This window comes from Aphis gossypii, chromosome 1 (genome assembly GCF_020184175.1).
Source record: "Aphis gossypii isolate Hap1 chromosome 1, ASM2018417v2, whole genome shotgun sequence".
NCBI classification, from domain to species: Eukaryota; Metazoa; Arthropoda; class Insecta; order Hemiptera; family Aphididae; genus Aphis; species Aphis gossypii.
In genome coordinates this window covers 83,569,062-83,591,607 of record NC_065530.1, presented here as the reverse complement: position 1 = coordinate 83,591,607, position 22,546 = coordinate 83,569,062, and the positions used below count along the sequence as shown (strand labels likewise).

At 30.2% G+C, this 22,546-nt stretch overlaps 1 protein-coding gene across 3 annotated transcripts in view; it reads left to right on the top strand.

The window, feature by feature from the left end:
- Positions 1-22,546, top strand: part of LOC114132670 (puratrophin-1-like) — a 163,521-nt gene that overhangs the window by 14,397 nt on the left and 126,578 nt on the right. For 2 of the 3 annotated variants that reach the window (XM_050198353.1, XM_050198354.1), the window contains exon 2: positions 10,044-10,640. In XM_050198353.1, the coding sequence (XP_050054310.1) occupies positions 10,044-10,640 (597 nt within the window). Of the gene's footprint in view, positions 1-10,043; positions 10,641-17,017; positions 17,036-22,546 lie in introns of those variants that run through there. The other variant, XM_050198355.1, reaches the window with a different exon arrangement.

The following is a 22,546-nucleotide window of genomic DNA, read 5'->3' as shown; positions in this document are numbered from 1 at the left end:
GTCAAGAATTATTTATTATCATTTAAGAAAACCGTGAATTAAATTTAATAATAATTATTAAAATATAGTTTTAGACTTGAATTATAATGAAAAACCAGCGATGGACTAGTAAATTATTAATTAGCTGATAAACACGTAAGTTATAAAATATGAATAATCTATATCATGATAATTATAAACGTATAATGTATATACTATAACTATTAATAATTATAAAGTTATTTAAACATTTGTGACTTATGAAATTTAAACTGTAACCTGGACAATATTATTATGAATATATTATTAAAGGATCAAAAACGAATGAAACAAAATATGTTATATTTTGTATTCAAAAATAGATAAAAAGGAAACCGTATGTATACACCCAATAAGTTATTAAATAAACCTACACGGTTAAATAAAAAATGTGTATAGGCAATATTAAATTGTATTTAAATTTTATTAGATTTTGTAAACTGCGCTATTACCAAAAACGTGTAAATGTAATATTATAATTAGAACAGACGATGTGTAAAATCTCTAAGACATAAAAGTTTGTGATGAAATAAAAAATAAACGACTGAAAAAAAATCAGATAACTTTCTAATCAATGCCTGAAATCTATAGAACAAGCCTCTAAATGGAGTGAATTTAAAAAGAAAAAGAGAGATTAGATACCCATAGTGGGACGATGCGGTAAGTGTTTGTGGATAAAATCATGGGATGCCGTGCGTTTTAAATGGAAATTAGGTATTCATTTTCTCTACACATATAGATTATTTGTACGAATACGCGTGATATGTCAGTAATTCAACTGCGTGCAGCAGGTGTAAATTATTGTTGACCGATCGTGGGTGTATGTGCGATCATTGGATTTTAACTACACATTATTGTGTCATGGCCCATAAACCGCATCAGGGTTGTGATATAATAGCAGTGCACCCATGTATGTGTAACGTATAGTTTCATTGTAAAGCCGCCGTACCTACGGTGTAGGAAGAGAGAACAAAAACTAGAAACGTGACCCTGCAGCCGTTGATATTCCACTCATTTCCACCAGGCTCCCGTCCTGCGGTGGCCGTTTTTTTCGTCCTTATCAGCCGGTGTTATCGTATACATTATAATGTAGTAGTACAACTCCGACCTTGAGCTAATAGAAAACACACCTACACGTCCTGTACGCGCCGCGGCACCGGCGGCGGCAGTGGCGGATTATCGAAAAATATGTTCCCGTATAACATTGGACGCCGCCGCGTGAAAGTGCATGATGCAGGTACCTACCTATAGGTACACGTCATGCTCATGTGGCGGCTGCGACGATCTTACGAGGTATAGTTACATAGTATATAATATAATTATAAGTGACACTGATTGACGGGTCGCGATTGTGATCTGTATACCTACTGCAAAAACAGTGTGACGATTAAATCGTGACGTACGCACGTAATTAAAACCCTAGCGCGACTGCTCGTCGGAAAACATATAATAATATAACTCGAGTTAGCGTATGTTATTGCACGTGGGTAGAGGTATATGCTTATCACGGAGTATTCGCGCCCAAAAAGGACGTATCGCGTTCATTTCCTGTATTTTGTACACCCAACCCCGGAAACAAGACGTGCACTTCCTCTGCAGCAGCACAGGCCGTTCCGTCGCTATCGGCTGTATTTGATTTTCGACGATTGCATTTTAATAACGGGGTATACCGGCCAAACATCATTGTTTGTCCTTTCAATCGATATAGTTAAAAAGAGCATGGCGATTTTCGACAATCGGTTTCCATACATATTATATATTGCCTATAATATATCTATTATACTCGTAGTTTAGTCACTGTGCTAGAATCTCTCGATTATAATACTTACAATGACGCACAATAGTTACCTATACACTAACAAATCACCTGCAGTACCTACACAGAGTGATTCACCAAGCATGTTCCCATTTTTCTCTTGAATAATTAATATTTTATTTAAATTCTGATTTTTGGACATTATAAGTATAGTTCAGGAACATACTTTTAATTATTTAGATTTTTAAAAAATTTAAAAAATAGTCCTTTAGAAACATTTTTTTTCAAATGAAATAAGGTTATTTTCTGTAAATTATCGAGCAAATGATTTTTTTTTTAAATGTCGACGTATCTAAACCAAAATTTGAATGATTAAAATGTAAAACTGTATAAAAAGGATTAAGGATTATAAAATTTAAAAAATTATTTTGCAATAGATTTAATATTGGATACAGTATATTTTGTATTAAACTAGACAATTTTTTCAATTAAAATACAATTTTATTTCAATATAAATATAAAACATCGATAAATTAATATCAATCGCTAAATTTTTAAATATTACCATATCTTTCAAACTATAATCACGGGACACAGATTTAGATACACAAAAAATGTATAAAAGTTATTTAATTAATAATTTATAGGAAAAAAGGCTGTTTTCATTTGAAAAAAAAAGAATGTTTTTATCACCACTGGACACATTTTAAATGGTAGACAAGTTCTTAGTATTTTAAAACTTCAAGAGTCAGCATTTAAATAAATTCTCTGTTAATAAAATAAAATATGCAAGCAAGCATGTTTCTGGGTGAATCACTATAGTTTACGAAAAAGTAAAAAAAATGGTATCAGAAGTCAAAGGATTCGAAAGTTTTACTCTAAAGAGTGAAAGAGGTAGCTTCTTTTTATTAAGGTCAACTATAGGTTGGGCAGGGTATCTTATGAAATAACGCAACAAAATATTAAGTAATATTCATAGAGTATTTTAGTCCTATATGTAGATTATGTTGTCCTGCCGTTTCGTCTGAGATAGATTTCAAAGTTTTTAATACAATATAAAATTATTAGCTATTACGCTATGAATCTTTTAATAAAATAAGTATTTGTACTTGTGTACTGACATAAAAGTAAAAAAAAAAATACAGAACTTGACAATTTTGTTATTTTTGATTTTTAATTTTTTATTTGAACAATATTGAAAAATGATTTGTGAAAATGTACGTTTATTCTTATTATATGTCTATATGTTGTTATTAATGATTCACGAGATTTCAAAAATGAATACAAGTGATACAATCACAGGTCACAGCTGCATTTCATCTATTTTTGTACTTAATCATTGTTCATATTAAAAAAAATCTCGTATGAACAATTATTAACGAATTGTTTAATTAATGTAAAACGTATGTTAATCCCTTAATGATTTATTTATGATATTTCTATAACTAGCTATTACACAAGTATTAGACAATAATGTGATATATATATGATTACTGAATAGGCGGGAACGAGCAGTATCAATGAACTCGACCTCACCTTTCGTTAAACGTGTACAAAACAAGGAGGTGCACGTTGAGTTTTTATAGCATCCGAAACCTATTTATTTAATTTTGAATGAAACTGTTACATAGGTTCCACGTCCATGTTAGTGGCTATTGAAATTATTATATTAGTAATTAATATTTTTTAGTTTTAATTAAGAATTCTTTAATAACAATTTATTGATTAATAACGGTATTGATATCGTTATCGATGAAATATTTTACGATTGATTATGGTAACGTGTACCGAATTTTTAGATTCTGAGTAAAATTCTAAAATCGGTATACCTACTTTTCCATAAATATTCAATCGAAGTTTTCGTTTTGACATTAGGTATTTGAAAAAAAAAAGTCTTATTTAGAAATTGAACTAGATAATATTCCGTTGTGTTTACTACTTAAATGACGTAATATTACTTTTATGTTGCTGTTTAATTTTGTATATTGTTTATGTTTATCTTGGTTTTTAATGACAATTTATTTTAAAATTTTAGATTTTTATATAAAAACTGTTTATTTCTGTAGTGTATTTACTATTCAGCAATATTGTCTTATATTATTTTATTTTCTATTCCGACATTCACTTAAATTTTGTCATTTGTGTTTTAACAGATTGTTTTTTTATAAATTATTTTTTCCATTATTTTTTTTGTTATGTTATTATTATTTAATAGACCTATCGTTAGAGCTTCGTGACATCATATTATTTTTCAAATTATTCCCTAGCAGTTTACTTTATACTCGTACCAGTTCCGTGTTGCGTTAACAATCTAACAAAAACCATGTATTGTATCGGTCCCTCGCCCTTTTGATGATACTCTAAGTAATTTCTATCATTATTTTGTTGCCATGCAGTTACGGTTTCCAAAAAAAATTAATATATGGGATAAAGTTTTATAATGTCAAAATTTCTGAATTCTTTATTATCATACTAAACACTAATACAAATTTATTAAAACCAAAATTGAAGTTTGTTTGGGTGTTATTATAAAAAGTGAAGTGTACTCATAAAATCATTAAAAAAAAAAAAACTACTTTTTATTTTATACTGCATTATATTATAAAGTTATTTCGTAGTGGTTAATGTTGTTATATTTTATTAAAAAAACCACTTTTTTTAAATAATTTAAAATAATATTTATTTTGTAAACCGTTGTACTACTTAGTCTGTCCAAATTTGAATAACCTGTTTTGATATTAGAGCCCGCCGGAGAAAATATTGAACGCCTACAACAACACTGTGTATAATATCCGAGTTATTGAGATAGGAACACATCTAAATACTGTAGTTTATCACTAATCACAATTATCGGTGGTGTAGGACATTTTTTATATAGGTACGCCTAAAAGTATTATTATGAGCTATACGTTTTGGCCGTCTAGTGATTCACTAAGCTTTAACCACAACGGTTTTTCGTACAATTTATTCGTGTCCTACAGCTACAACGCGTTCGTATGCATATGCTTACATAACATACGAGTCAACTTTATCAAATATTGCTCCCGGAATCCGTCTGTGTATTTTATCATTATATCACAATATTATAATGTATACATTGACGCATTCAGTGTTCGTCTTTGCCGAGAATTCCCAGTGGACCGGTCACGCGGACGGGTGTGGCGATGTGATAAGTTTAAACAGAACCAGTCGAAAGCATCCCCGTATATTATCTATATACGAGCATATAGAACCGTAAACGTACCCGATATAATAATCACTGTTCCGTGGAGACGACCCCCCTTGGACCTGCATTATAGACGTGTATATACATTACACGCAAACACAAAGTACACACATCCTATCGACAGAACGGAACGCCTTCGGTAATAAACTATGTGTCTGTATATAATATATAATATTCTGATGTACACAATACGTACGACTATATACGAGCCCAGTTGTGAACTAGACTTAACGCATGCGTACGTCTAATTGCATTTTATGTTATGATAATTTTTAAATATTTCTCTGTTCATCTCTATTGACGCCACCGACTCTAATGCGATATCCTTATGTAAAGCCGTCCGAACACTATAAGTAATAATAATAATATATATGTTATATTATTTACCTACCCACATCATACGAATCCATTCACGCGTCTTACGTAATATATATCTCTCACAAAATCACGATTTGAAAAGTCTTGATTAAATTTTTCTTATATAGCCTTACCTCATTTTATTTTATCGATAGTTTTTCAATCCGATTTAATATAATAAGTATTTACTATTTATGCTGGACCTCTTCCCACCGAGAACCAAAACAAATTGGCTCATAAGTTACAAAAAAAAAAAAAAAAAACACACAATAACAACAACAATAAACCTACTTTCTTTATCTAAAAGGAATGTCGTGTTAAGTCTTTATAACGTGCAGTTAAACGTTTGTTGCAGCAGCATAACTCTTATAGCACTGTGATAATAATATAAACTCATGTCAGAGACGGACAGCGCACATAAGTTAACCTCTGGTAATTAGTTGGAATTCAAATTTCAACCGAAGCGCGTAACTCATTCATTATAACGATGGTAATAAACCGACATAGAAATGAACTATCAGCGTGCGTGTGTCAATCTGTAAGTGGGTAAGATATGGTTAATAAATATGAATCCGTGAATAAAATAAATTGAATTGGAATTGTTGAGTGAAAAAGATTTCGTCTTTCGTGTTGTTACCGACGGGTACTGTCACAGGTGTTAGTAGCACTGTTTTTGGTCTCATTATCATTTTACATTTACAGTTTACAGAGACCCGCATATCAGCGTATATCTGAGGACAAATATTTGTTAAAAATACTTTTAAAAAGTATTTGAAATATAAATGCAGATACAAAAATTAATACATAAGTAGATAAAAGTTTCGTAAATAATAATCGACTATTTGGGTTAATAAATGAATATTAATAAAAAAAAACATTAACATTACATACATCAATAACACTAATAATTGTTATACATATTGCTGTATTAGTAAAGAAATTTAAAAATATATCAAAGTACTAATTTTAATTTGTATTTAGTATTTTGAAATACAAATGTAAAAAAGTACAAATAGTACTTCAAATATTACTTTCTCAATGTATTTAAAGTCTATTTAAAATTTAAAAAAAGGTATTTAAATAAATAGATGCAATTAAATGTTATACATTATTAACTTTTAATTAAATACATTATAACTTATAAGTATATCCGTGATAGTAGCTATATTCTAATTTAAAATGTAAGCATTATATGTACTATACATATACATATTATATTCACTATGTAGTTATAAAGTCATGTGTATGCGGAATGTAGGTACACCTATTGTTGAGTATTCTGTTTATAAAGTTTACAATTGTATGCAAACGTGTTTATAGTATAATAATACTATAATAGAATCTAGGACAGTTGGTCAAAAACATTTTATCAAAAGATATTTCATAGAAAACAAATTTGTTGATAACACTTTTGGTCCAAGTACTTTTCATCAATAATAAAAAATATTTTATGTATTTAATTTCGAATAAGGTTTTTATACATTGTATTGATATTAATAGTCATAAAATAATTTTATTAATTAAAAGTATATACTATATACATCAATAATTTTCGTATTAACATTTGCATTTAAAATTAATATAGTATAATTGTTTTCTGTAGGTCATATCAAGCCACTCATTAAAATAAAAATCAGCTTTTTAAACTCATATCTGTATCATATTATATATATAAAAAAAAACAGTTAGGTCGAAATATATAACACGACCGTGACGACGTGCCATTATACTTGTATAGTACCTACTAATTGGAAGATAAGAGAACAGTTTTAAACTATTATCTATTAAATGCGAACACTTAACTTGGATTTCAAAACGAAATAGAAATGAGTATCATATGACCAATTGTATTTTTGATGAATTGTGGATTTGACCGATTACCTTTTTATGAATTTTTATTTTTGACTAACTATTCAATGTTCATATACCATAATAATAGCAAACAATGTCATCGTCATGTGTAGATATACTTTATAAGGTTCTTTTAAAGTTAGATATACAAATTGATTAATTGTTTTGTGAAAATTAAATTTTCAAATTTATTGATACATTTATATCTGTTTATATATTTTTAGTTTTTTTCGATGTCAATATTTTGTTAAGATATGGTTATAAAGGTGACAAAATGATAATTGTCAGATTTACCGTGTATTATACGCTTGCGTGAGAGTATATTTCTTTCTTTTTTTTTTTACACGTACCTAATTGCATATTATATTTGAAATATGAAAGTGTTTGGTTAATTGGATCATAATCAGAAGTTGAAACAGTGAACAAGTTATCATTAAATTAACTGATATATTTTATATGTTGTAATAATTCATCATATATAAGTTCTCATTTAGTCATTTACATACCTGCCACGTCATCTACAGTATGAACCATCAACATAATCATTGTTCTACTATACTTACCTAACTTTTTAGAATAGTTTTTGAAAATTAGTTAATCAAGATTAAAAATATTTACCCAGACAGGCATGTTTAGATTGTCAGAGATATGTATTAATTTGTTTTAATTTTAAATTCAAGTAAGCTATAAAACTATTAAATATATATATTTATTTGTCTTTGTGTGTATATTTAAAAAAAAAAAAGTAATTTATTGATGAAGACAAACATGATATAACACTATCTGTACTCTTATCTATACTTAAATATTTATATTTGATATCTACATATATCATGAGTGATGATAATGATGATATAAATAACAATTTGCTTATGATTATAATATTATTTCTATTTGAACAAATGTTTTAGCTTTGAACGAGAAAGTTTGATTGTCACATATAAACGGGTTTTGTTAACGTAATATTTTCTGAATTAAGGGAATGATAAAATAGGTATATAATATATACATTTATATGTGTAATTTTATTTACTTGAAATACTTAATGGGCATTAGAATTATACGTATATGTGAGGGATATGATATGCGTTCGCGTAAACAATTTATCAAAGGTGTGACCTGGAAATTATCAAGTATTCCTGAAATGGGCCGGGCCAGGTCCTATATACGACTCGGTAGTTAGTAAAGATGAAGTAGAATGCACTGAGGAATTTCGTTTTGGGCGGCACGCCGTCATCGTTGATACCTATCGTCTTATAGGATTATATATTATGTTATGAGTCAAGCACATTCGTCAAACTAGAAAAAAAATGCGGCGCTGCAGTGCAGTTGTTCGATCGATTAAAAAATAAAAATGGAATTTATGAATGACAGTACTAAAAGGTTAACCGTTTATCGGAGCGGGCCGTATTTATAGTATACAATTATTATATACGTGTTTTGTTGATTAAAAACTGTACGCGTAGCCGACAAATAATATTTTATGATTACAAGGGTACTTTACATATCATAATTTATAGCTATTTTAATCTTTTTAAAAGTAAAAGCATTTTAACACAATTAAAAGAAAAACACCATCGAGCGTAAAATATTACGGTTTCGTATGATTTACGACATGAATTATTTTATAACATAATATGACAGGTATATTATATCGTATAAAGATTATGGATTTAATTATTTGATACTATCGTTGGTTGAATGATATAGGTACTGTTTTGAATTCGACAATGTTATTTTTTCGCAAGTCTAACTATATATTGAACGCACAACATGTGGAATAATAAAGTATTATCGAATTTTTCGGCAATCGTACAATTATAATGCTTTTTATAATTTATATGTGAAAAAAATAAGAAATAAAGAAAACACTGTACACGTTGCATTGTAAAACAAAGCACGTGTGTTTCGGGTAGTACGTGTGTGTCTGCACTGACGCAAGGATGAATTATTATCTCACGTTTTAATAACATATTATTATGAAAACGTCACTCTTCGAATATTTGTGTGTTTCGTGATTTTAGTCTGCAATGATCTCTAAACACAGAGACGGTCGTACTTATAATAATGTATGGTGACTTTATTATTAGAAAAACAATTCTTTAAACGCACCAAGAGGGTGGAATCCCGAATAAAAAAACAAATGTTATCCTAATGTATACGCGTTATATTTTGTTAATTTAATAACTGAAATTAAGTCGTGATTACTGTAAATATAATACGGCAATAGTAACTCAGTATGGATTGTGTATAGTTAATTGTTTATTTTATTAATCTCTACATGGGAATAGTAGTGACTAATGACCGATGAAAGATAATCACATAAGCTTAATTGAAAAGTAACGTCTTATCCCTTTAATGTTGCATGTTTTGAAATATTTATCCATTTATGTCTTTTTTTTTTTTAATAATACTACGATACAGGCTTCCGGAGAAACGGAAAAATTTAAAATAACTCTCACAATAGTGAAAAAAAAACTCTATTACCTAATTTAACAGTTTTTATGCCAGTCAAACATATTTCTGGGAATCCGTGTAAAACGTCTACACGACGTTGCTCGTCAATTTTTAAGGAGGATTTTCTATTTTCTAGTTGGGCATACTACAGTTAAGTCAACTGGACACTTAGTGGGTGTGGTGGATTTAGGGTGTTTGATGAATTAGCGATACCTACCAAAGGAACTCGTTTGCGACATAATCGCGTATCACCTGTCCGTGTAAACGTATATTCCATAATTATTCGTGATTATTGATTGATAAATTATTAAAAAAAAAAATTCAGTGTAAAGTTGTTAAAATATTAAATTTAAATTTTTGTTATTTCTTCGTCCACAGACCACCGAGAGCATCACCGCCGAAGCGGATTCTCCGAGTCCCACGTCGGCGACGACGACGGCCATGACCGTGACTGGCGCAGCGGTCGGCCATTTTTACCGACAGTTCTCGAAGAAGAACAAGAAGAACGTCGACAAAAAGAACAACAACAACAACAACAACAACAACGGCGACAACAACAACAGCAACAGCAAAAAAACACATCGTCAGAACTGCGACGACGCGTCCGTCGCCGAAGCGGTGGCCACGTCGACGTCCACGACCGCAGCCGCCGACGCCGCTGTCCGCGTCACCGACGATACCGATGCGGCCGCTTCTGAGAGTGCCGCCGAACGCGTCGCGGACAGGCCGGCCGCGGCCGCGCCGCACAACCCGCGACTCCGGCCGGCCCAATTGGGCCAGGCGGTGGACGCGCCGCCGTGGCTGGTGGCCGACCACTTCGTCACCGAACACGTCGTACACGAACACGTGTCCGTGGTGCCGGAACCGGATCACGCGGACCCGGTGCCGGACGAACACGCCGCCCCGTCGCAGTCGGGACCCGCGACGGCCGTCTGCGGCAAAAGCCCGGCGGCGGCCGCGTCGTCGTGCGCGCACGTGAGTAGTTGTGCACGTAATAGTAGCACGTTGTTACTCGTTATATATTATGTTATATTGGTATCAGTGTTACACACGGCGTTTAGCGGAACATGACTTGGCGCGCGCGTATACTCCCGAGAGGTCGGACACTGCGTGATGTTCTATTACAATATATTATATTATTATAGGTATGGGTACAGGGTGATCGTCGACGAGAGTACCGCGAGTTTGATGTAACTATATTATAAGTGAAAAAATAATGTTGTAAAGTGTTGAGAGCACGTCTGTGTGGTCTTTGCTGTTTTACGAGCTAAAAGTAAAAAAAAAAAAAAAAGTAAAAGTATTAAAATCATATAGTAAATTCGAGTAAACGCCTATAATTATTTTTTTGTAACCTGCTAAAACAGTTATTTTCATTTTCAAATTCGATAACAATAATATACTCTAAGACTAGTAGATAATCCGCGATAAGAATTCCGTACACACAGATTTGCTGTGAAAATATGCCACGCGTGTGTCGTGATGTAAGATAGGTTTACAAAAACGCTCGTATTCGGTTATGATATCGTTTCCTTTAAATTTCATAATAATTACTATGTTAATATTAAAAATAACAGTAAAACGGATTATTCTGAACGTTAAAATCGCTATGTAATGATATTGTGGGAGACAACATATATAGGTGTGACGTTCTCTTAAAATCAATAATATTATTGTTATTTGGATATTTACATAATATTTTATGGTTATAAGTCGAACAGAATACTTTGTAAATTTTACTAACGGATTTCCGTTTTATGCATTTATATATCGTATAGTATCGTATTTTCGAATGTTTATGGTGTATGTTATAGGTGCCTATAATAATATATTATAATTATAATACGATTATTATCTATTTTAATATAATATGCGCGTTATCGATTCCTACCGGTCTAAGTTTATGTTCTAGGCATTAAATGTATAATAATATTCAACAATTCGTATGAAATGCATATAGATTATACTGTTATAAATGTACACATAACATACACATTACACACATTGATAAATCGTAAATATGGTATTAGAGATAAAAGAGGCGATAAAAAATAAATGTTAGTTTTTAAGATGTAATTGGTACGTTGTTCCTTATTCGTTTCCGAGCACGTTGCAGACCTGTATATTATTACAAAAAAAAAAAATAGGTACCAGAGAGTTTTCAAATAGTTGTATAACTTTTTTCGATTTTATTGGTTTTAATTATAGGTTTTTTGTATTTTTATTTTAAGTAGGTACATATTATACCACGTGTATAAATGTATCATTCATTGGAATCATTATTCATTGATACAGACATTTATTGCAGTGTACATCTAAAGTGAAAATCTACTTTATGTTTTAATCTGCAGATATTTGTGGTTTTTTGCTTGAATAATATTTTATCATCTAGATTGAATTCGTTCGCTGGTACTATTTATTCTGCAGTAGAGTTGTAATGACGCGCTAGAGTCGGTTTAATAAATACAATTCAAACTAAAACTTAAAAAGACAAAAGTAAATAATTACAAAAATATATTTCAAAGAAAAATTTACTTTTGAATTATCTTTGATGGAATTAATTCGTTTTTTAAATGTGCTGCACTTTTCGGATGCAACCCTGCAAAGTGCAGTGCGAAGTAGGAATTCTGAAATTTGTGTAATCACGCGTTGTATGAGAATAATAATAAAAAAAAAACTAATTTTCCGGTCAAGCCTTGGTTTACTTCCGGACTATCATTGTCTACACCCTGTATTTACCGTTTTGTATGTATATTATTATTTAGGATATAATATTATTATATTAGAATGTATTATACCACTGTGCGAGTAAACGTAATTGCGTGATATGTAATATGTCAGGCGGTCGTCGTGCGCGCCACCCTGCAGCGATATCTATTACCCCGTCTGATAAAAAAAAAAAAATCTACTACGAAAAACTATTTTCTATACGTTTTGTAAGAGAAAAAAAAATAGGTACACGTTTTCAACTGTCGTGTCTAATAATTAATAAACGTGAAAGTTTGATAGTAGCGCTTGTTTATAATATAGCACCGTACCTAATTTATTTGTATCTAGGTATATACTGTAGTTGTATCCACTATACTTGCACTTGTCTTATTACTACATTCTACATACCTAGTATTCGAGATATTATAAATATGTACAATATACCATGCGATTCATTTATTGTAGAGTACTTATTAACGTTTTTTAAAATATTTTTTTACATAGTTTTAGATCGTTACATAACTACTTTTTCGGAGAAATAATAGTTTTTTTTTACTGTTTATTATCGTTATCACTTTTTAAGATTTCTCCTTTCATGCAGACATCATACCTATATGTTTAGTTTAATTTTCTTAAGTAGAATATAATTCACAGTATTTTTATTTATAGGAATCAAATTTTGGATGAGTAATTAACAATAATTTTATTATTACATTATAATGGTATAGATGAATTGAGTAGTTGACCAACATTTTACTGAGTATCATATAGTATCACTTTTTTATTTCACTTATTTTAACTTTAAATACATATAATTCATAAAATGCTCTGTTTTGGAATAAGGATTTACAATTGTATGTTGTCATTAAAACTATCATAAAAATGAGAACGATAAAAATAGTAAATTATATAATTTTGTTTCAAATATCTTGTTTTGTAAAGATTTAAAATTATATAAAAACATATTTTCAAAAACATTAACAGATTACCTGCTATAGGTACATGTATTTTAGATTAATCTTATTTTTATAAAATAACCATCTTGTGTGAATTCATAAATTAATTTAATTATTAAAAAAAAAAAAATAATTTTTACGATTCACCCAAATAATATTCAAACTAGTATTTTTATTATTTTTTATTAAAAATTTGGGTTTTTGGTAAATGTATGATCTTTTATTATATTATTAAGTACCAGTAATACTATTACAGTGTGGTATTTATTGTACTTTCTTATATAGTGTGTACTGTGTACATGGTAAGACAGTATCGCGTGGAATATAACTATTTGTAGTTCCAATCGGAGTTATTAGATATAAGTTTAAAAGGCAGACGTTAAAAGCAAGTTTTTAATTTAAAGCAATAAAGTTTTTTTCGTTCATTGATTGAAATGCATTAAAAAATGTTAATTTAAAATTAAATGTGAATAAAATCCTCATCGAACTTGCCTAGTTTCCATTGTTTATACTGTAATATATGTCACGTATTATACGTGATATTTTATGAGTTTGAAAAAGAGGAATTAATGTTTTATTTGGTATAGGAATTATTAAATAATCACATTCTATATATTTGAAATGATATGACCTACTAAAACGATAATCACAATATCTAAATATGACACGTGATACAAATTATGTCTGTTACGCACAATCCATTATAGTCACTTAGATTTATATAATACCTATTAAGTTTTGTAAACTTCGTTAAATTAATCAATTTAATGTCAATAAAACGATATTATATAAATGGCATATAATTATAAATACCTCTTAGTAGTTGAAGGGAGGAAACTTATAATTCATTTAAATAATCGTTGGATTTTTATAAAACCATTAACGCATTAATTTACCTTAAGCAGATTTATTACACGTCAGTTATACGTCATCACCACTATAAATGAATCTAAAATGATTATATACTTAAACTATGTTAACGAAAATCGAGATTTAATGGCATTGAAGAATACAAATTTTAGAAAAATAAGGTTAGTTTATTTTTCTCTAAAAGTAAGATGTACCATTTTTCCAGTATCCATTTTCTTCCACAAAAAAATTAGTTTTCATTTTCCTCCATGTATTTTTTTGAACTAAAATTTTATTATGTTTGTTATTTCTCAAGTGTTAAAATATTTTGATTATATTATAACCAACACTGCAGTGTTGTATTGTTGTGTACCTAAGAATAAACTATTAAGAAAGAGTAAAGTTAGGATCATACTATATTATGTGCTAATTGATGGTCGATTCTATTCTGGTTGTGGATGTGCGAATAAACAAAGACAATTCTAGGAAATTACAAAAAGTGATATTCATCTGCCTAATATTTATTTTCTTCAAACAAGTATCCATTTGTTGTTAAAATATTCTATAGTTATAAAACAATATAATAGTTAAAAATCCATAGGCAATAATAGTTTTTTTTTTTATTAACATAATATGACTTAATACCTAATATATTTATTATGTTATTCTTCATATTGGAAAAAAAAAAGAAAAGTCGATGCTTATTTTTTAGTTTTGGTAGGAAAATGGTATTTTAATGGTTACTGCTAAGAATAACCAGGTATCACTTAAACATTACCTGTAGGCTGTAATAGGTAAGTGAATGCTATTCTGCTGAACTAATTGTTTTTATAGTACATTTTATTACTGTGATTTTTATTTTTTGTGCTATCTTAAAATCATACTGTAGTGTACGCTGTTATTAAATTATAGTATACGGTTAAATAAAAAATACTATAATGTTGTTAGTCGACTATTTGAAAGAAAATTCTGGCCTCTAAGACACAATCTATAATATGATATGTTTTATCTAATATTTCAACAGTGCCACAATCGAATTTCAAGTGTGCTATGCGCATACGTATTTAGTTTATCGTCAATGCAATAACTGTCCAATTGCACTTCGAAAATATAACGACGCAATGTCAGGTTAGGAATGGAAAAAAGAGGGACCATACACAAAATATGCATTTATAAGTGATATAAATTAAATGCTTGTAGTGATTAACCACAGACATACATAATATTGAATGTAGGTACTCTTGAAGGCTTAACATGTATTCACGTATATCATATATTTTTATAAATGAACTAATGTATAAACGTCGTATTTATGTATCTCTGGGGGCGAAAAAGGGTGCAAATCCTTTTAAATTCCTCTAATACGACATATCAGGTTATCTCGTATTATTTATCTATAACATGCATCTACCTATAGATCATATATATATAAGTATATATGTATATAATACACGCATTACATATAAATAGTAGATCTACTTGTTCGCGTTTTTTTTTTTTAATAATATTTCTCTTATACAATATTATAATTATATATTATATAGTTTTTCCTGTACCTATAGGGAATTAGAAATACAAGACATAAAACACGTCAACCCGCCGTACTATTATTATTATTTGACATTGGAACCCAACAGTCATACGGGTGGTCGAACTCGGAAGGGTTTGGTAAAATCTGCAGTGAAGCGTTACCACTCGTCTCCACATCCCTTACGGCGGCGAATGTATCGTAGTCATATATACTAGTCACATATCATTATAATATTATATCCGACAGATGGAGTAGGCGGCCTTACCGTTTGACGGACGTCGACTAAAAATACCGAATATTATATAGTATTATATATACCACGTGCGTCTATCTCGCCCCACACCCACCGCCACCCCATCTCATTCCTCGACTCACTCCGCACGTTTCGGGAGCACCTCGGTTACGGGCCATTAAACGCTCGGTCGCCGTCGTACCACTACCGCTGTCCACCACTCTCCCTTGCAGTGGGTTTTTGGGGTCATGTGGTCCGACGGTTTTCGAAGAGCGAACCCGACCGCCGCCGCGCCGTGCCGGTGGTTGTAATAAATTACACGTGGAGGAGAGGTTCTATTTCTGGTGTGCCAACGAGAGCTGACGATGATCGCCGCGTATAGGTATATTATAATATGAATATATTACATATTTATATTACTATTATTATATTGTACTCGCGAGTAAGAATAACGACGATCGTCGCCCGTACGATAATATTGTAATATTTTTATCGTATGTTAGGTATCGTATAGACTTACGATGTGCACAAACGCAATACACTTATATGGCTATATTTATATTATGTGTGCGTGTGTACGAGTTGGAGTCAGAAGTTTTACGGTCCGTTTTCCGAGCGCGTTCGTTCCAGATGACTGTTTAAAATACTTATGGTTTATTTTATGGCGAGCGATCCATATTATATATATCTTTTTCTTTATAATACTTGTGCTTAAATCATATCGGTGTGTGCGTGTGTGTGTTTATGTTGTGTGCTCGTGAGAGGGGTCCACAAGAGTGGGGAAGGCGTTCTATTTTGTCTTCCTTCTTCCGATATTTTTCCAAACTCAATTTCGAAAGACAATATAAGTATAAAGTCGTACGCAATAGTATTCAGGAACGTGTATTTTTCATTCCCCAGATTTATTTAACGAGTATAGGCAAATATACGCGCAGTTTTGTTTCATTCAGTCGGAAAGACCGAAAAGCCCAAGAACGTATACATAAAATTATAACTTACCTAATATTATATCATCACATCTGTTCAACTTTTCAATCGTTATGTGAAAAAGAAACTTTAACTTCGTCAGTCTATTCAATTCAAATGGATTACGATGGTACGTATGAATTGTCTAAGTCCTGTAATAAATTATTATGTATATTTACTAAAAAAGTAAATATACGTTGAATCTAATCAAAATTTAATAATATAGTATAGTTAATAAATAAGTAAATAAATAAAATATACACATTTCAATTAAAGATTTGTTTGTCGAATGCAATTTACCTAAAATTAAATTCATGTTGAAACGCTTGAGTTTTATCTAATCAAAAATTAATTTAGTTTATAATAAAGTAAATAAATGTATGATACAAATATATTCATAAATTAGTCAAATATACCAGTCAAAAATTAGATTTATACTGTTTTTATATTTAACATTTTTACAAATGTTCATCTCGTTATTTTATTATTATTTAATTTTTTAATCTGATCTCGTTGCAATTTTTTTTTTTTATAGTTTTTCACTTCGAACTGATATTAAATTATTTTAAAAACTAAATCCATCCATATCATAGTAAAACTTCTAAAAATGATAATTATAACCTGACCAGTATAATAGTGGAACGTAATAGTTCGTATTTATATCTTTCATGGGACGCACATATAAGATTAGGTTCCGATATTATAATGTGCTTATGCCAACATAATTCAATTTATGCTCTATTTTATGCAATTATTATTCATTATAGGTACCTACTTAGTATTCTATCAATCAGGAATTACGCTTCATCAATCATTTTTTTTTTTTTAAATAATAATTACGATTTGAAAAAAATAAAGTTTTATTGATGAGTCAAACTTAAAATAAATTCGAGCGTGTAGATGCCTACCTAGTACCTACTGTATTATGGTGTGTATAATGTGTATACATAATTACGTAGGTACGTTTTTTTCCGTCATGATTTACTGCCCATGGTAGGTTTTTAAATAATCGATTATTGTTCATATAATGTGTTTAGATAGTAGTGGATTTCATAATATTAATTGGAAATTAGTGAGGTCGTTTATCAATTAAGACATATATTATGCTACAATAATATACGTTTTTTTAATTATTAAATTATAATATTCGTCGCAGTTGCAAATGAAGCGCACAGAAAATGTAATGTATTAATACCTAACTACGCTTGTTTAATGTTAATATATAATAACATATATCGGGTATTATAAGCATCGTCCGTGTATAACGCGACTGTAAAACAGTGACAACGACGATGTGCCGCGAACGTTTTAATTAATCGCCACTATTTTTTGCTTTCTCCGAACTTGTCTGAACGTGTAATCATCATAACCGTATCGATGATTGTACTATAATATTATTATAATATATTATTTAAATTTAAACGCACGCGTCAAATATAAATTACAGTCTATCATATACTGCAGCAGGTCCATATCGACTCATTCGACGACCAACGTACATATTTCATAATACGACGTCGGACGTACCTATATTATATTCAATAGCTGTAATACCTACACCCCATGACTCATTCCCGTGCAAACCTATTAGTATGCGCGTATAACAATATTATTATTATAATATATAATGAAAATGACGGTTTATGCCGATACGATCGCGTTCACATGTGTGATACGGGCGCTGCAGTGCATGCGTGTTGTGCGCACCTGAACGTTAATGAAAAATGAAAATTAACGATTTGGGTTTAGCGTCCGCTAAATGAGGCGATATATTATATTATTATTATTTGATTCGTACTATGATATTGGTATTACACGCTTATAATAATGTGGCTTTACAATATTGTAGTGTCATCGGAGTTCGATGTATAACTGTTGTCATTAGCTGAACGCCGCCGCCGCCGCCGCCGAGGGAGGTCATTGACGATACGATACGTACATGACAACGACGTGTAGGCTCGAAACCCAAGGACGGGCGAGTTAAAATTTATGCTTGTTAGGTATTTGAAATGTCGATGAAATAATAATAATAATATGTACTTATAATAACTCTGTTAAGCCTAAATTATTATTAACACAATTAAGTTAAAGTATGATGTTGTAATAATATTTCATGGTTAGAGTTTATAATATATTTAGATAATTTATATGTATTTATTAACATTTATTGGCCCAATTAAGCACGATAATTACGAATTTTAGTTTTTTTTTTTAGTTTTATTAGGTATTTAATATACAAAAATGCAATTTGTATTGAATATATTTATCATTTTTTTTTATACTCTGAAGTTTAGCTGTATTTTCTAGAAAGTCAGATGCAGCTCTAGATATAAAATTAAGAAACCGGGAATTCCATCGTTATATTCTTAACTAATTTAGACATAAATTAAAAATCGAATAAAGTGACGTTACTTTTGTTTTAAAAGTTTTTAGTTAATTATTTAATAGTAGATAAAATATTAATTGATGGACATTAGACACATTATAATAACCACATAAATATTATGTATGAAAATATTAAATATAATTGTTATAGAGAAGTAATTTTTTAGGTATTTTAAAAATACCTATCTAAGATTGTAATGATATTTTTAAGTTGCATTTCAGTAATTTTAATAAAAATATTCCCATTTAAATATTATGCCTGGGTGGTGTGTTAAAATCCTTGGATCCGACTTTGAGAATATGATCACTAAACAAAATATGTACATGCGTATCATAGTAAAAAAATAAAACCCTGACAATTTAAATTATATGTTTAGTCTTATTGTGTAAGACTTACACCGTTATGTAATAAACTACCAAAATAAAATTTTTCTAGTCAGTCACTGTCGCATGTCTGAAAACGATCTGTTAAGCTTATATATATAGGTACATATTATACAGTATACAATATGGCTATCATAGTAAATATATATAATTAAATCAAGACTTCTAATTTCTTCTAGTCAAAACTAAAATCTTATGAACAAAAAAACGTGTAATTTTATTTTTTCAACTCATTTTCAACTCGACTAAATATATAGTTAGATAACACGGATAAGTAATATACAAAATTTATCACATTAAGAGATCATATTTTAAATTTTATTGAGAATTTTGTTTGTTTAAAATTGTTTTGAATTATAATTGCATATTTTGCTAGGTTTCCAGATATGAATGTATAGTTTGTAAACGTTTTGTCTAATAACAATATATCCATAAAATCAGTTTGGAATGATAATAATTTGATATATAATATCATATATTTTAGTAGAATATTTTGATTATTTAATCATTAATAATATTAACTTATTTTGGGCTATAAAAATATAGAGTTAATTTCCTAAAAATTAAATTAAAAATTAAAATAATATTTTAATGCATACTATGAGAGTATATTTATTCATTTAAATAGAGCAAAAATTTATACTTTTAGGTTTTTTAGGACATGAAGTCCTTAGCCTTAGTTATTACGACATTACACAGTGATTCTCTTCACCAAAAATCAGGTAATATCTTAGAAAAGAACGAGTACCTACACTCGGAGTTTTTAATTTTTTTTTTTTTTTAAACAGTTTAATACACCCTATATTTTGTTTATTTTCTACAATTATTGTCAGTATTCGTTTTTAAAAATTAAATTTTTAAATTTTAAATTATTTATATTTTTTTTAGATATCAGCTGGTTTGCGACACGATAATCACCTTGTAGGCATGTGTCGAGGAATAGTACTATAGTAATAATATAATTATGCTTATGTTTACGTTAGGTATCTTATACTTGTGACGCGTGGTAGGTACCTATATATATATATATATTTACTTTCGTATTGTAATAATATATCGTCGTCGATTCTTTTTTACTCTGCGTAGACGCTAACGACACGGCCGTTGACGGCTGTAACGCAACAACCGGGCGCGAGTTAAGTACGTATATTATATAGTATATGTAATATATAAAATATGTACCGATACACGTCCGTAATATACATATAGTGCTCCCCCGCAGTCGTCGTCGGCTCTCCTCGGATTTGACGTATCACTCGTCTCCCACGCGCCGATCGCAGCTCGCACGACACCACCCGGCACGGCCGATTTATGGGTTCGCGCAAACTGAATACAATTATTATTATCATTATCGTCGTACGCGAACCGTGTGCGCCGCCCGTGGAAATATATTATAGGAAAAATAATAATAATAATGGTAAATAAATAAAACTTACCGGATACGGCGACAACATGGGCGCAGTGGTATATACAATATGCGTTATATATTGTATCGTACCTATAATACATATATGTATTGTGCTCGTGTGCGCACGTTTCGGTTTCGTTGCGGCAGTCGCAAAAAGTAAAAAGAAAATAAAACAGTCGCTAATATTTGAATAATTGATTGTGCCACCGCTGCCGCCGCCTCTGTCGTCGTCTGAATAATAATGTTATTGTAAAACGTATAATGTATATATATATGCTCGTCGAGGTTAAGTAAATATAATTTATAATAATACACTGTATATATTATTATTATATATATATAGTCGTCCGTAACATTGCTGTGCCGGCGAAGTTCTTGAATGATTCATTCACACGAGCGCGCGCGCCGCCGATGAGTTGCCGCACAGTAATATTTGCGTTACCGGTTTTCGCATTTTTCCGCCTTGCAAGTACATTATACTTATCTACCGTTTTCATTCAACTCGTAATCTCGCAAATTCTCGTCAGATCGGGTTCTCGCGAATATTCGTAATGTCTAAAATAATTATTAAATACGGTTCGTATATTATTATACCCGTCATAATTTATTAATATTCGTCTGTATTATATTCAACTATATTATTACATCCTGCTCGGTTATTAATTTATAATTTATTGGTAATATGTATTAATGTAGGTTATACTCGTAGGATTAAATGATTTGATCGGTATCAATGATTTATTTTGATAGGTACTTAATATTTAATCATTAAAATAAATATATAAAAATCATGAGATACCACCGCGTCCGTCTTTGAATTAATATTCTAATATTTACAATGCTACCTATAAGATATTATTATATCTTACATACATCGTGTTTTTTTTGAAACTGTAAATGTTGCCTGGCATACCGGCCATTATATTTTATTTTTGATTGGGTGGCTTATATTATTGTTGTCATTTTTAGATTTCTTGTGTAATACTAGGTTTATTTAGATAATTTAGGTCATTAGATGTAAGAGACATTTATTACGTAAAAAATTATAATTTCTAATTATACCGACTAAACCTATACACAGGTAACCACCTTAAATGCTTATTTTACATTATAAAATCGTGTTCTATCATCTGTATATTATAATCACGAGTGTCTTACGGTGCGGCCTCCTTACTGTTCTCATGTAGGATTACATTATACTTAAGTAGATATTATTTTTGACCAGTATCCAGTGATCCTCTTATGGCTCATCCCAGGTCATGTCAATCTCAACGGGAAACCTTGACATTTCGACAGATGGGTTTTAGTGTTCAAGCATATAACCACAAAAATAACATCGTATGCACAATGCTATTAAAATCATATCAGACTGAAAAAAAATGTTTAGTTATTACGTCTCGCTGTCTTAGTCTTTGTCTCAACCGAACCAAGATCCCAATAATGATTGTTTCTAGCAAAGTCACC